The sequence below is a fragment of the Emydura macquarii genome, unplaced genomic scaffold, assembly GCF_026122565.2.
Source record: "Emydura macquarii macquarii isolate MOO-44397 ecotype Brisbane River unplaced genomic scaffold, CSIRO-AGI_Emac_v2 contig_3390, whole genome shotgun sequence".
In the NCBI taxonomy this organism is placed as follows: domain Eukaryota; kingdom Metazoa; phylum Chordata; order Testudines; family Chelidae; genus Emydura; species Emydura macquarii.
In genome coordinates, this window is record NW_027133527.1 from 455,235 (window position 1) to 469,217 (window position 13,983).

The 13,983-nt window shown below is 48.5% G+C and overlaps 1 protein-coding gene and 1 long non-coding RNA gene across 11 annotated transcripts in view; one reads left to right on the top strand and one right to left on the bottom strand.

The window, feature by feature from the left end:
* Positions 1 to 9,746, bottom strand: part of TNRC18 (trinucleotide repeat containing 18) — a 94,830-nt gene extending 85,084 nt beyond the window's left edge. For 6 of the 10 annotated variants that reach the window (XM_067534216.1, XM_067534213.1, XM_067534215.1 and 3 more), the window contains exons 1-2: positions 2,832 to 3,271; positions 466 to 814 (exon numbers count right to left, since the gene is read on the bottom strand). In XM_067534216.1, the coding sequence (XP_067390317.1) occupies positions 466 to 676 (211 nt within the window). In that variant the 5' untranslated portion in view covers positions 677 to 814; positions 2,832 to 3,271. Of the gene's footprint in view, positions 1 to 465; positions 815 to 1,277; positions 1,310 to 2,320; positions 2,502 to 2,831; positions 3,272 to 4,719; positions 4,736 to 9,619 lie in introns of those variants that run through there. The other 4 variants (XM_067534207.1, XM_067534208.1, XM_067534209.1 and 1 more) reach the window with 4 other exon arrangements.
* A 71-nt stretch (positions 9,747 to 9,817) lies between these two features.
* LOC137144074 (uncharacterized) lies at positions 9,818 to 11,614 on the top strand. Its single transcript, XR_010917317.1, has 2 exons — positions 9,818 to 10,311; positions 10,870 to 11,614. It is a non-coding gene; the product is annotated as an uncharacterized lncRNA (long non-coding RNA).
* The last annotated feature ends 2,369 nt before the right edge of the window (positions 11,615 to 13,983 follow it).

Below are 13,983 nucleotides of genomic sequence, written 5' to 3' on the forward strand. Positions count from 1 at the left end.
CTGGTTCCAGTTTTGGATCAATCGTTTTTTGGGGGCCGTGTAATCGAGCAAAGAATTCTTTACACATAAAAAACGAGGGGGGAGAAGAGATCGGAATCAAGGAAGGTGGGAGAAACCTTGTCAGCCTTTGAGGGTTTTGCTTTACAGCCAGAAACCACGAGACAAGTTTCACAGGCATGAATACACAACTGCATCGGCTGGGAGAGCGTTTGAGAGAGGTCGATGGCCCCATTTCAGGTCAGTTTCTTGGAGGGGGGGGGGAAATAAAAAAAACCCCAGACATTGAAACGCCTCCCTAGTTTTCACATCCCACGCTCCAGCCGTTTTCCTCCTCGGGGAGAGGAAAAAATGGGACTGGATCTATTTCGCCCCGTCCCAGGAGGGCTGGAGCGGAGCCCCCCGAATTTTAAATCACCCCCCCTCCCGCCCCCAGAGCCCGGCGGCTGAAGGGCCCCAGCGCCTTACCCGGGTGGGAGTGGATGTTGATGCCCGACGCGAGGTATTTGCCCGGTGCCAGAGGGGCCGGCAGCCCCGCTGCCATGTGGCCGGCAGATGGAGCGATGCGCCCGGCTGCGTTGGCCGGTCCGACGCGGTGACTCTCCATGGCCAGCCCGGACAGCAGAGGAGGGGGAACGTGGAGCGAGCGGGGAGGCCCAAAATCTCTGCCATCCATCATCCACTGGCGGGCTTCGCGTTGACTTGATCTTCCCCCTTCTCCTCCCCCCCCCCTCCCCGGCTCAGATGGTTTTTAAAACTAAGGCGTGAAAGCGGCCCATGGCGGTGTGGTGCTGGCGGTCCCGGCGAGACGAGCGCCCTGCAGGGGAAGAGACAGACAGACAGACACACGGGGGGTTACCGTCCCTCCGCTGCATTCACCCGCCCAGCCAAGCCGCCCCAGCCCCACGCTCCTCGGCGTCCCGTCGGCAAAGGCAGGCTCCATGGTGTACACCCATCGAGCCCGTCCCCCCAGCCCGAGAGAAATCCCTTCTTTTTTTAAACCGAAGCAGAAAGAGCTGGCCTGGGAGTGGGGAAAGGACGGGGACGCCGCAGCATGGCCCGGGAGAACCAGATATCTTGGTGGCAAGAAGAGCAGAGAGAGCATTGCATTGCATTTCACTAAAGGCACCTTCCCTTCTCCCCCCGTCCTCTAACCAAGCCAAGGGGAGGGGGCCCAGCAAGCCCTGCCAGATTCCCCCAGCGCTTTCAAATCTTTTGGGACAAATCATCAGAGCTGGGTGAAGCCAGCCCCTCCAGTCTACTTCATTGCCCGCACTCACCAACTTGCGGTGACAAACCCGTGGAGCTTGTCCCCTCCTCCGAGATTAAAATGTCCCCGCCACCTTCCCTGCTTATCTTATGCTGAAAGGGGTTGAAATATGTAACTCTTTAGCCCGGGGGGGGCTCTCCAGTCTGTACACGCAGCCGGGGAGTTGGAAACGTGTCTTATTTTGCGTCTAAATCGGGGTGTCTTGCGCCATTTAAAAGAGATGGTGCGTGAACGTGGATTTCTTACTGGACCCACGATTTAAAAAAACAAACAGCCCCCCCCAAACCTGGTAACTGAGATTCACTAGAGAGGGGGCTGCCTTTTGGCACAGTTTTATAAGAAACGGGATTATCCTCCATTTCCTTGTCACTTGCTGGAATTACTAAAAAAAGACCCAGGACTATTTTCTAATTGTCTGCCAGTGAAATTGGTTGTAAAAAGCCGGACTCGTCAACACTACACAAAACGCGCTTGGTTCATGCACCCTCTTCTGCTTCGTAAAATCCTCAGATCCTTCCAGTTCAAACGTCCAGACACCTATTCTGTACTGAGGGAAAAGGGGTCGGAGAGGCGAGCAGAGTGTTTGAAAGCTGTTTCCCCCCCTGCAAATATTTATTTTCAGTAACATGGTCTCATTCCCATCGCTGGGGTTTAAAAGGTGGCCGAACCGGGTTTGCAGCTCAAGTGAAGAATTCTCTTGTGTTCCAGGGTCCTCTCTCCAGAGCAAACACTCAGCATTAGCTGGAATCATTTCAGTTTATTTCCTCCCCTCTTTAACCTACACATCATTTAAAGATGAAACGCCCTGTACAAAACCCCCCAGCCATTGAACGTTCGCTTTCTTACCGGCTTTGCTTCTTATTTGAAGCCGGTTTTAATTACCCCTACCCCACCAGCTTTTCTAGCAGGGTCTCCAGCGCTACTCCGGTTCCCAGATGAAACATGTACTTTTTAAAAACCGAAACAAAAACAAGCCATAACACTGGCCACCCTGAGCTACACGCTTTCCATTTTAACCAGGGGGAGTTGCTGCATTAAAAAAAAACAACCCACCTCTGATTCCTTTATTGTCCAGTGGAATTAACCAACATTAGATGACAAAATGGAGAAGTTCAGCTGACCCCGGATTTTAGCTTTTTGGGGGGGTGTTAATGATCTGCCTTCTTTCAATGGTCCAATTTCAAGAGCTCCTTAGTTTTCCTTCCTCTTAAACGCAGTTAAAATGGCTGCATTCCTGCTTTTAATTAAAAACAGCCCATAACCATAAAATGTCTCTCTCTTCCCTCCTTCCCAAGCCGGGATCAGCGCAGGAGAAGTTGGGGAGTCACTTTGGAAACCTCCTTTTCGTTTTATTTCGGGTTTTCTTTGTCGGGGGAGGGAGCGGAGAAAGGGGGGGCGAGCTTTTAAGTAAGGGAAATGGGGTGAAAGCAAATCTAAGACCACAGGAAGGTTTTTGGAGGGGATCGGGGGGGGGGGGGAAGCTGGTCCTGCAGCAAAGCCATTCACCAGCCATGCAAACAGAAACTAGTTAACTGGCAGCAAAAAGAAATTCGGAGACTCCTACCTCTGCAGCCCGGAAAAATCCTCCTCTCGGCGCTACTCAGCTCTCTTCTTTGGCATGCTTTAGCTCTTTGCCCTCGCGGAAACTAGATCCCAGCTAGAACAGTCCTTTTCGCCCGCCTGGCCTTTTTTTGGTATAAAAATGTCCTTTTAGTCCATAAATCGGTCTCACCCGCGCCTCCACCCTGAAAGAAAAAGGAGCACAGGCACCGATCTCTCTGCTTGCCTTTAAAATCCAGCTTTCCTGCTCCCGAGGTCCCTGCTTTTTAATAAAATCCAGGTAGCGCCGGCTTAGAGAATTCACAATCTCCATATACAGCCCGGGATTGGAAAAGGTACATTACACAAACCCCCTTTCAAGTTCCTCTCGCTGGATCTTAAAAAAAAAAAAAAAAAAAAAAAAAAAACCCTCTTTAGCAATGAAACAAGCATTGTTCCTCCCGTCCCACCCCTCTCCCTAGCCGGCCAGCCAAAATTTCATAGTAAGTGTCCCATTGGCTGCTCTCTCTGCCACTCACCCTCATGTAAACACTTTGGCCCTCAGCCATTCCTATGAAACCAATTATGGACCAAGGACTCGAGCGGTTTCCAGGCTGCCCTAACAGGGCTGAATGATCCGAACGGGTGGTGAGAATTTTTAAGGGGCCGTTTCAAGGCTCCCCGGCCCTTCCCCCGGTCTAGGCTGACTGATCAAAATAGAAGGTGGTTGTAGCTACAGCTCCGCTCAGTTCGCTTCGCTTCGCTCTTTTTAACGAAAACGCTGCACTTAGGGAAAGTTCCATGTTTTCAGGGAAGGGGGGGGGGAGTTTCTGGTTGAAAAACAAGCTTGCAGCACCCAGGGCGAATAATGCAGGGCGGGGTGTGGGGGGGGGGTTTGTCCCCCTCCCCTTCTTTTTGCAGTTGCTTGGGCTCAATTCAGCTCGATTGGGAACAATTTCCCCGCTTGGTTTTTAAAAAGCTCTCTCTGGCTTTAGATCCGGATTGTTTATGATTTCTTCACCCAGAGCTTTAATTCGGTGCCAGGGAGGACGTGTTTCTGGAAAGGCCTGGGAAGCGAGTGGGGAACAGAACTGGAGTTGGGGCTGTAACTAAAGCCCCCCCAGCTACTCTTGAATATTTTCGAGGGGCTGCAGCCCGGCGGTGAGTGTGTGCGTAACCTTTTCAACAGAGGTGCCCAGAGAAACCCGGCGCGGGCACGGAGAGCGAACTGCAGCCCTGCTGCTTTAAATCATCCCACAATAAATGCACGTCGGAGGAGAGTAAATAGTCCATTTATAAGCGCCTTTAAAGGCAAACAACCCCCGCACCCAAAAAAAAAAACCCCGAGCTGAAAACAGGATTAAAGAGCAATGGGCTGTGGTCAGAAATCCCCACTGCCATGGCATTGTATTTGCATTTCTCTGCAGCACTCCTGCGAGACCCTTTCTTCCCCCCATTTAAATAAACATTCCTGGCTCTGGTTTTTCCACTTCGTGCTGCGTTTCAAAGACACTCCCCTCCTCCCCCCGGAAAAAAAAATCTGTTTGGGGGGGAGAAAACGGGTGCAGAGAAGCAGGGAACTGCCTCGGTAGACTGCCCTAGCTGGGGGGGGGGACGGGAGAGAAACCAAACGACTTTGTATTTGCTGTTACAATGCCTCTTTCAGCACAATCCGTGTTCACACGGCGCTGTCGGTTTGTTGTTGTTTTCCCCCGCCTGGGCAGGTGAACGTACCTTGTTTTAAAGAGAGACACGGCCACGTGTAAACGGAGACCCTACCTCGAAATTCAGCAGCCTTCCTCCCCAAAAAAAAAAAAAAAAAAAGCGTTTACACTATCATCAGCAAGCGAGCCATCGCTTGTGCCTTTTTTTTTTTTAACCTTCAAAGGAGACCTGGCAGGCTAGTCTGATACCGTAATGGTTCACCAGCGCGGCGGGTTCCTGAGAGCCGCTTTACACAGCTTTGTTTTGCACCTCAGATTCGGATTGACTGCTCTGCAGTTTGGTTTTTTTATTTTTTAAAGCCGGAGGTTTTAGGCGTTTAAATCACCTCCTCTCCCCCCCCTCCCCGTCTCGAAATTCGTCGAGCAGTGAGAAACTCTTCTTTTCTCTTCCGTTGGGTATTTAAGGGCGGCGGGGGGGAGGGGAAATCGAATTTAATTCCAGTATAAATAAAAAAAAAAAAAAAAAAAAAGTCGAGCCCTGTCGGATAGTTTCAAGTTGCCCATCGCCAAACCGGAGCGAGCTGGTTTCGAGGCTGCCCTCTTTTGGAAACAGAAGAGCACGGAGAGAGGAGAGGGGAAAGAAGGGGGGACCCCTCCCTTCCCCAAAACAGTAATGAGCCACGGGGGGGGGGGGAAGCAATCCTGTCCGTTAAAGCAAAGAAGATCGCCTCCAAATATCACCCCGGCGCCTTGAACCCCCGGTGAAAGGACGGCGCGTTCAGCGGGACTCATCATCAACAGTGGATTGATCCCAAATTAGCCGAAGGATCAACAAGAAGGAGGGGGGGGAGGGGGGCAGAGAGAGGGGCCTGGGGGGAGGGGAGGCTAGTGCAAAGAAAATGAATGCAAGTCCGGGTGCTGGGCAGCCTGCACAGCCTGCGGAGCGGTTCTGAATGAGCGCTGGAGCAGCAGTGAGTGACAGCGTCCCTAAAGCAGACCTTTCTTCCTCGACCCGCTTCCACTTCACTTTCCAAAATACATCCACCGCTAATAAACACCCTCACGAGCCAGGCGAGCGCGCTCCAAAAACACTGATCTCTGGACTTCTCAACTCCTGGATGCCGAAGGGTTCACTTTTATTTTTTTTTTATTTTTTTTGGTCCGCCTTTAATAGACCAAAGGGGGAAAAATAATGGCAGCATCGCTTTCATGGGGCTCTAAAAGCCTATTGTATAAATGTTTAATGTTTTCACACCCGGATCCTGCAAGACGCTGTAATTGTGCTGGTGGGGTATGTATGCAATAAATCATTTAGTTGCTAATAAAAATTCTGCCGATTTGTCCTTTCGTTTGCCAACGGCGCTTGCATTTTTCAAGTGTGTTTCTCATCAGTGGAGGAGGGAATCTGCATTTCATTAAAGCTGCGATTTCTGTTGATCAATCTTCCTCTCCCCCCCCCCCTTTGTCAGCTACCCCAAACCTTTAAGCAAGAAAAATGTCCTAGGTCAGCTCTCAGTGCAAGAACAAACCTGGGAGCTATTTTTAATAGCGTTTTATGTAATCAAATGGTTACCTAGACTAAGAGTGCGAGATGTTGTTATGGAGGGAAAAAATGCAAAGCAAATCCCAGAACACTGGCTGCCTTCCGCTGTAAACAATACTGGGTGTGGGGGGGGGGGTTCCCTCCCTCCTAGGAAAAAAATACATAAGATCTAGCTCACCATCGCCAACTGCAGTCTTATCCTGTAGCAAATATTTAATTGCCTTGATCTTTGCCACTGATAGCGAAATCCTGGATTGAATTAAGGATTCCCCCCCCCCTCGCTTTTGGTGCAGTCTGACTGCTAGATACCAGCTGGGAGCCATCTTGTAGGCTGGGTGGAGTAGCAGGAGAGAAAACAACGTTTCTAAAAAGCCTGGTCTTTCTTGCCTGTGAAACTTTGCTTCCCCCACCTCCCCAATATATAAGAGACCGCGTGCAATCAGCCGCCTGCCAGGTTAGTAATTAATCCCTTTCAAATGAAGTTACATTGTCCAGAAAGCTGCCGAGTTCAGCTCGGAGACCGGATTCCCACCGCTTTCCTAAATGGCTACGTTTAAAACTCGGGTTGTGGGAGCGATCTTGTGTGTCCGTGAATGTTTCTCTCCCCAGCTGTTTAAACCCCTGAATCCAGGATTCGAATCAGGCGGAGGGAGGGAGCCATTTTCTCTGCCCCCTTTTGGTTTCTTTCAAAGTAGAAAAAGAATGCCTGGCGTTCCTGTTACTTTCAGATCTGTAGAACCAACCCCAAGCCAACCATTTCCCCTCGTCTGCCAGCTCTCGTCCCTTTCGACTTGTTAAACTTTCTTTTTCTTCACTGATTGTGCAGAAACTCCGTGGAGCTCAGCTAGTCCATTTCTTTTCACATCCAGAGTCATAGGATCTTTTCTCTGCCAAAGGCACGCATGCCCTTCAAACCAGCCGACCTGATCTGTATTTGTCTTTGCAACATAAACCCAACTGAATTAAAGCGCATTAGGGATTTCCCCCCCCTCCCTTCATTGTTCTAGTCGGTGTTAATTAGATTAGACTTTCTTTTGTTTTGCTGTTGTTTGTTCTCTACGGTTGAAATCTTGGGTTGCTTTTTGATGCACTGTACAATAAACACGATTATTCCCAGCTGGGTTGACAAAATCCTTTTTCTTATCAAAGGACACTCCAACCTTGAAGCCGTCTTTACCCTGTTTTCCCAGAAAAGCCAAAGCCCATTTACCTTCCGAGGCACCCACCTCCTTTGTCTTATTTCCCCTCTCCAGATCCTGGGATATGATACTGATCTTCAGCTGCTGTTTGAATCCGCTTTTATGGAAGAATTCCTAGCAGAAACCTAATCACTTACCCCGGTTGTAAATACAAATTATACAACCAGGGCTGGTTTTAAGACTATCCGTTGTGGTTCACAGGCAGGAGAGGAGGTGGTTGTGTTTAAATACGGGACTACACAATACTCACACTCACGTTAGAACACAATTAGTTTGTTTCATGTAGAAAATAACTCCTTCCCCTAGATTTTTCTAAACTCTGCCTTCTATATTGCGCCAAAACCGGTGGGACACTAGAGAGATGCCAGAAACTTGTTTGCTTTTTGATAGGTTTAGAGTTATTTACTCCTTTTTTTTTTATTTTAGCGATTCAGAGGCATAAGAAGCCTTTGAAATCTACCACTAGTAGCACCTCCTTCATGTAAAAACCTTCCCGGCTATGAAAGGCTTCTGAGTGCAGCACTCAGCTGCTGCTTTTAAAAAAAAAAATAATAAAGCTTTCATCTCGAAGATCAAAGACTTCCCCCCCCTGGTTTTTCTGCTTGTAAGGTTGAGAATTTGAACCCGAGGGCTGCTTACAATGATTTTAGGCTTATTCTTAGCGAATTCTCTCCCCCAATGCGGTCCTGGTCGCTCGCTCCCTCAAAACTATATTGCACAGGGCTCCTTTTTATGTTTGTTTCCTTCTGAAATCGGATTCTAGTTTTTTGTTGTTGTTGGGGGTTTTTTTTTTTTTTAAACTGAGTTTACTTCATTTTCGCCGGCGCCTTTGGTAAATAGTGGAAATGTATTCTTCGGGAGAGCTAATTAACTAGGACTTGGATGGGTTTTGCTATAAAGACTGCTTGCTGTATGAATAAGGGGGATTCATTTTCCCTGGCCCCTCATCACTAAAGCCTTCCCTGAAACAATCTAACTAAAGCGAACAAGAACTCCTCTTTCCAGCAAGTCAAACAGACATGCCGGAGACACATTTAGCTGGGCTAATAAGCAGATCTGAGCAGTAAATACTTGCAGCAAGAACAAGTTAATCGGCCAGCGTTGCCTGGCCTCGCATTGTGTGTGCATAAAATAAAATGGCTATTGGGTGGAATCCCTTTTTTTCTCTACTGCATTTTTGCAGCCCACGGTGCAGGGGGCTTGTGAGCACAAGTCTGCCTTGGGATGGGAGAAGAATGCAATGGGGGCTCTGACATTTCCAGCCATAAATCTCCCGTTTGCTAAATGGGGCTCCCTCTCCCTGACTGCAAGCGCAGCAGCAGGGCCTCGGAAGGGTTACCCGGGCCTGGGTGCCATCTCCCCTCCCCCGGCTCCAGCCAGCCTTGTTTACTTTACAAAGCAGCCCCCAGCCTGCGGCGGAGGTGAGAACCGAGAACCCTGCTTCCTACGATAAGGGGACACACACGGCACGGCTGAGGCGGCCCGTCCCGGCCAGGATGAGTTTGATGGGCCAGGAGAGCCGTGGTTCGTTCACAACTGGGTTTCTCTCGGCTCCCCCTGGCATGCATTAGCAGCACCCTGGCAGATCTCTGCCTGGGAGAGAGAAAGGGGGAAACAGATATGGGGAGGGGGGCGACTTTTACCTGCTGCCTGATTTCTTGGGGGGGGGGGGGACTTGGCTTTCACACACACAAACTGGGAGTCGCTGCGTCTCTTTATTTCGGAGTCAGTGCCCGGCTAAACACGCTTCGCCCCCAGACCCATCCACCGTCTGTGTGCGCGCTGCTCCGCCGGCCTGCGCGGCAGGAGACCCCGCTGCCCGTGTTAGCAGCGCTCCATCGCTTCCCGGGGCAAAAAGGTCTCTGCAAAAGTTGCCCCGGGCGCGCTTAGGGCTTTCCACCGTGTGCCCGGGACCCGTCTCTGGGGAGCAGAAAAGGCAGGGGGAGGGGGGCCGGTGCAGGGACGCTTCGCACAGGTTTAATGAGCGCTCCCGTGCATTGCAGGTGCTTCCCCTCACCTCCACCTCCGTGCACCTGGGGCAATGCACGCACAGCGGGGCTTGCACGGGCCTGGCTGGCTGCACGCTCGCCGGGCTCTGGGAAGGCGGGCGGGCGGGCGAGCGGCGGCTGGCAGAAGGGACACAGCGTCCCAGGAGCTCTGCGCTTACCGGTCCTGGGACACTGCTGAGCTCACCCCCAGGGCTCGCGGTTCTCCAGCGCAGGACACCCCGCAGCTGCAGGTCGGCAGCGAGCCAACTCCCAGCATAACCCCGTTTATAAGAACTTCCAAGGTGGGCTCTAGTCTCTGGCGGGCAGAGAAGCCGAAGCGACCCTGCCGGGCATTTCTGCCGCCCGTCCCCTGCTCTCGCTTTTCCCCCCTCCAGAGCGTCTGTCCCTGCCGGGCTTACCTTGGGCTGGGAACAGACCGTCCTGCAGCCGCATTTCCCGGGCAGCCGCCAGCCGCGGGGTGCATCTGTCTGGCAGTAAGTCCCTCTCCTGCTGCTAGCAGAGAAGCGGCGAGCCCCTTTCCAGAAGTCTTGGCCGCCGGGCAGGCGTTTCACGCCGCATCTTTCACCTCTTCCCCGCCCGTGTGCACGGCGTTGGGAACGACCCGGCTCTATTTAAAGTGGGGAGTCAGTGACTTGAGAGAGAAAACCCGCCATAAATGCAGAGGGAGCGTACCCCCCATCCCCACATGCCAGCGATGGTGGCTGGTCCGGGCTTTGATACTCGTTCAACACCGATTAGCCCTTCAAATAGGAACGAGATCCAAGACCCTCGGGCTGGCCGTCCAGCGGAGGGGGGGGGATTGGTGGAGCTGGGCTCCGTGGGAAGCTCCCCTAATGCACCAGTTGATTACAGAACTTATAAACAAACTACACAAGCAGAATGGAAACAAAGGCCTGAGAGGCATGGAAAACCCACACCGAGCCGAGCCTCCCCGGTGCATGCTTCCCAGCAGCAGGATTGCAGCTGTCAGAGAGAGCGATGAGCTGCAGCCTGCAGAAAGAGCGGTGCCTTACCTGCCCGCCTCGACACAGCCCAGGGCCCAGCTGTGGGATCCAAGCCTAAAGCCTCCCTCGCCTAAAGCCTCCCTCTGGTAAGACATGGAGTTAGCAAAGCGTCCCAAACGGTGAAATGAAGCGGCGAGGGTGCTGCTGGTTGGGGGGGGGGGGAAAAAGGAAAGGGAAAATGTGCTAGGCCGTTCCAGAAGTGGAGGAAGGGGTGTAACTGGGCAGACGTGTCCCTGCTGCTGATCGCCCGCAGGATTTCTTTTATTGGCAGCACAAGCCCAGTTGCCTTTAAGATCAGCAACAGCACAACGTTCAAACCCCAGCCTAGATCGCTTCCACCCGCATAGATCCCCCCCAACCCGTACACACGCACACCGGTTCCAGACCACCACCACCCCACACACACCCCGATCCTGGTAGAGGCCACTTCCTAATTTGTAAGAAGAAACCTGCTAAGCACCCTGCTGACAACGGGTGAAAAATTTATAGCCAAACTTAAAATGCACACCAGAGAGCAGGGGTGGGTGTGCAGGTAGTTAACGAGACGCTTTGGAAATCTGTCGGGTTTATGTCTTTTTAATAGGAAAGTATTCCCGCTGTATTAAGATTAATGGCAAAAGGCTTTTTTTTCTTCATAAATACAGGCTGATTAAACCCAGCACCTCTTTCCCTCTTGGCCCCGCCTGGTGATCGCGTTATGCAAGGATGAACAATCTGTGTGTATTAGAAGGCAAAACCGGTGATGAACAGAGATGGAAAGGTAGCAAGAGCATGCTGGAAAAATAAATACAAGTGCATTGAGAAACCCTGAAATGATTATATTAATTTAAAAACTATTCAAGGTGATGGGAACCAGGTTAACAGCAAGGTTGGATTCCAGACCAAAAGGATCAATTAAGAAAAGGAAAGGGGCTCGTTTGAAAGAGGCTGGTGTCGTATTTAAAATTCCCTCTAGACTCTTAATTCTAAATTCAAGGTACGACAATGCCTCAGTGAAGCAATATTATTTGGGCTTTCCTTGCAGCGTCTATATCAGCTCAAGGTCCTGTTTGTGAGAACGGTTTGGCAGGATTCTAGGTGCATAAATGCTTCTGAGACCATTAAAAGCTCTCCTTTAAAAATGCTGGGTTATGGCTTAGCTCAACCACTCCAGGTTCCTCCATCACCAACATTTAACAATTCTATCAACATGGCCGGTTTGCAAATCTGATTGGTTTTTAATGGATGCTTTAAAAATCCCCATCCCACCCCACAGGTGTTCCCTAGGGTACCTGTAGAAATACTGTTACTATTTTGTAAGTAGCATGCATGTTAGTTTAAACCCTGTCTTGTCAAACTAATTTGTAATGGCTTTGGTTGGAACGTTTACAAATAGATTTTTAACTAAAATGTATTAAACCAGTTTTTCTTTTAGTGATGCTTAATATACAAAGAACACTGTGTATGGCCACACATTCATCCACACAAGTGTTCTTCATAGTAATACCAACCATATATGATGGCTGCATTCTACCATAATCTTTGAATTCGTTATTCTGGCTGAGATGTGAGAACTCACCAGCTGATACATGTACCATGGGAGAGAGGGAACAATTTGTGTCATTCTCTCCTCAATGGTGAAAAGGGTCAGAAGTGAGCTCACTGATCCAGGTGTCTTTGTACAGGTACCTTACAGAGAGCGAGAATAAAAGACACTTTTTCAATTGTATTTTTACTGAAAGTTGCTGGGGCCATAATGCCTGGGCACATAATCTCTGCCCAACAAATAAAGTCTGAGCCTTCTCATAAGCACACTTTAGGTGTATTTCAGGATTGTTCCTTAAATCTATAATCCCAACTACATAGTCATATACACTGGATATCACGTTTAAAAACTGTACCCAGACAACACTACGCTCTCAGATGAACTCACACAGAAAAATGATAAAAGATACAGACTCCATATCACTGTTCACAAAGTGATCGCTTCATATCTGACCTCTCAATCCTCATCCTCAAAGGAAACCTGGACAACACCTTCAAAAGACAATATATAATTTTGCTAGACACTAAAAATCATGGATTTAATAAAAGACACTGGATTTATGGCTTATTACAACAATCTGTTACCCACTAACCCCCTTTTTTTGTCCTATGACTGCAGTGGTGTTAACTTGCTGCTTCATCTTGAATGGTCTCTTACAATATGTGTTAACTACTTCAGCTAAACAATGGTTCCACTTTGTAGTTTGCTGTGAAACTCTAAGCACCTTTCCCAGACCTGCAGAAGAGCTCTGTCTGTGTAAGCTTGACAGCTTCTCTTTCACCAACACAAGTTGGTCCAATAAAAGATATTACCTCACCCATGTGGGGCCAGCCATTTAGGTCTGCCTGCCTTTCCTGATCCTTGTGTGGGTGTTTGAGCCGGCACTTTTGAAGATATGTTGTTGAAGTTTAGAATTTCCAATTTGCGTTAAACATTTGAACTTGAGTCTGACATCATCTTCTGAAACAATACAGTGTTTTGTCACAGTGGAAGATAGCAGAGTATAAAGTACAAGGGGTAAAAGCCTGTAACAGACCTGGTCTGCACTAGAGTGCGGTTGACATAAGGCATCTTTCCTTACACACACGGCACATATGAGGCAGACAGTATATTTTATATTTGTTATTTTCCAGATAAAAGTAAAATTTTCACCCAAGATCAGGAAAAAAAAAAATAGAATATTCGGCAACTGTGAATTCCAAGACTAAAATTACTGCTTGGATTCTTAGGATATTGACATAGCTCCTCTATTTTTAAAACCAGTCTAATCCAAGGAGAATGCAATTGCATCTTTCACTGGGAAACACTTTCTTTTCGCAAAGAAACAAAACATTTTCTATTCAAATTTTCAATCTTGATAGAATTCAAGGTTATAATAGGGCTCACTATGATAGTTTAACACAATTGTATGTCCAGTAAAATGGGAATTCTCACTCCCAAATGGCAAGATTTTTATACAATCACAATGAATTAGATATTTTTTCTTGAATTGCCTGTCAGTTAAGCCAAGAGTATATTTCGTGGGGGGTGGGGCGTGAGAGACCACAAGTGCTATATAAAGATTTTATATAAAATATATCTACTTTGCTTTAAAAAAATTTTCCAGCTCCAATCCCACAACAGCTGCAGATATTTTAATATGCATCCAAAACTGATTTTAAAATGGAAAATATTCACAACTGCTCTTGTCATTTGGATGGTGGGAAACTTTAGCAGGGCATGTTAAAGGATATATTAAGAGCTGTGCTTGGGAGACCATATAGCATTTACTCAGTAGGAAACACTGAGAAAGAGGTTAAGAAGCTGCACGGTTCTGTGTCTTTGCTCTGTCCTTTTTAAAATTCACCTCTCCTATCTGGTACTATTTAAACAAACCAAAAACTCTACGAACTGGAAAATCCAGATTTGCAACATCACCCTGAGAAAGCGGGCTTCCTAAATAAAATATATAGACACACACACAGTTTCTTCCCAAGGTTAAATTCTAACATGCACATTTTTACAGCAAATCAAAGATAGTATTTCTCAAAATAAAGGGCTCAATGGAATGCTTGTGGAAGTAAGTAAATGCATGTTTACCTGAAAATGAACTCTCTGAAGCTTATCAGTAACCTTGGGGCACTTCAATTTTGGTCTCTTAAAATACACACACACACAAATACACTCCCTCTCTCCCCCAGTTTGGCTCAGGCAGCCATGTAAACACAAAGCTTAAAGCAAAAGCCTGAAAGAA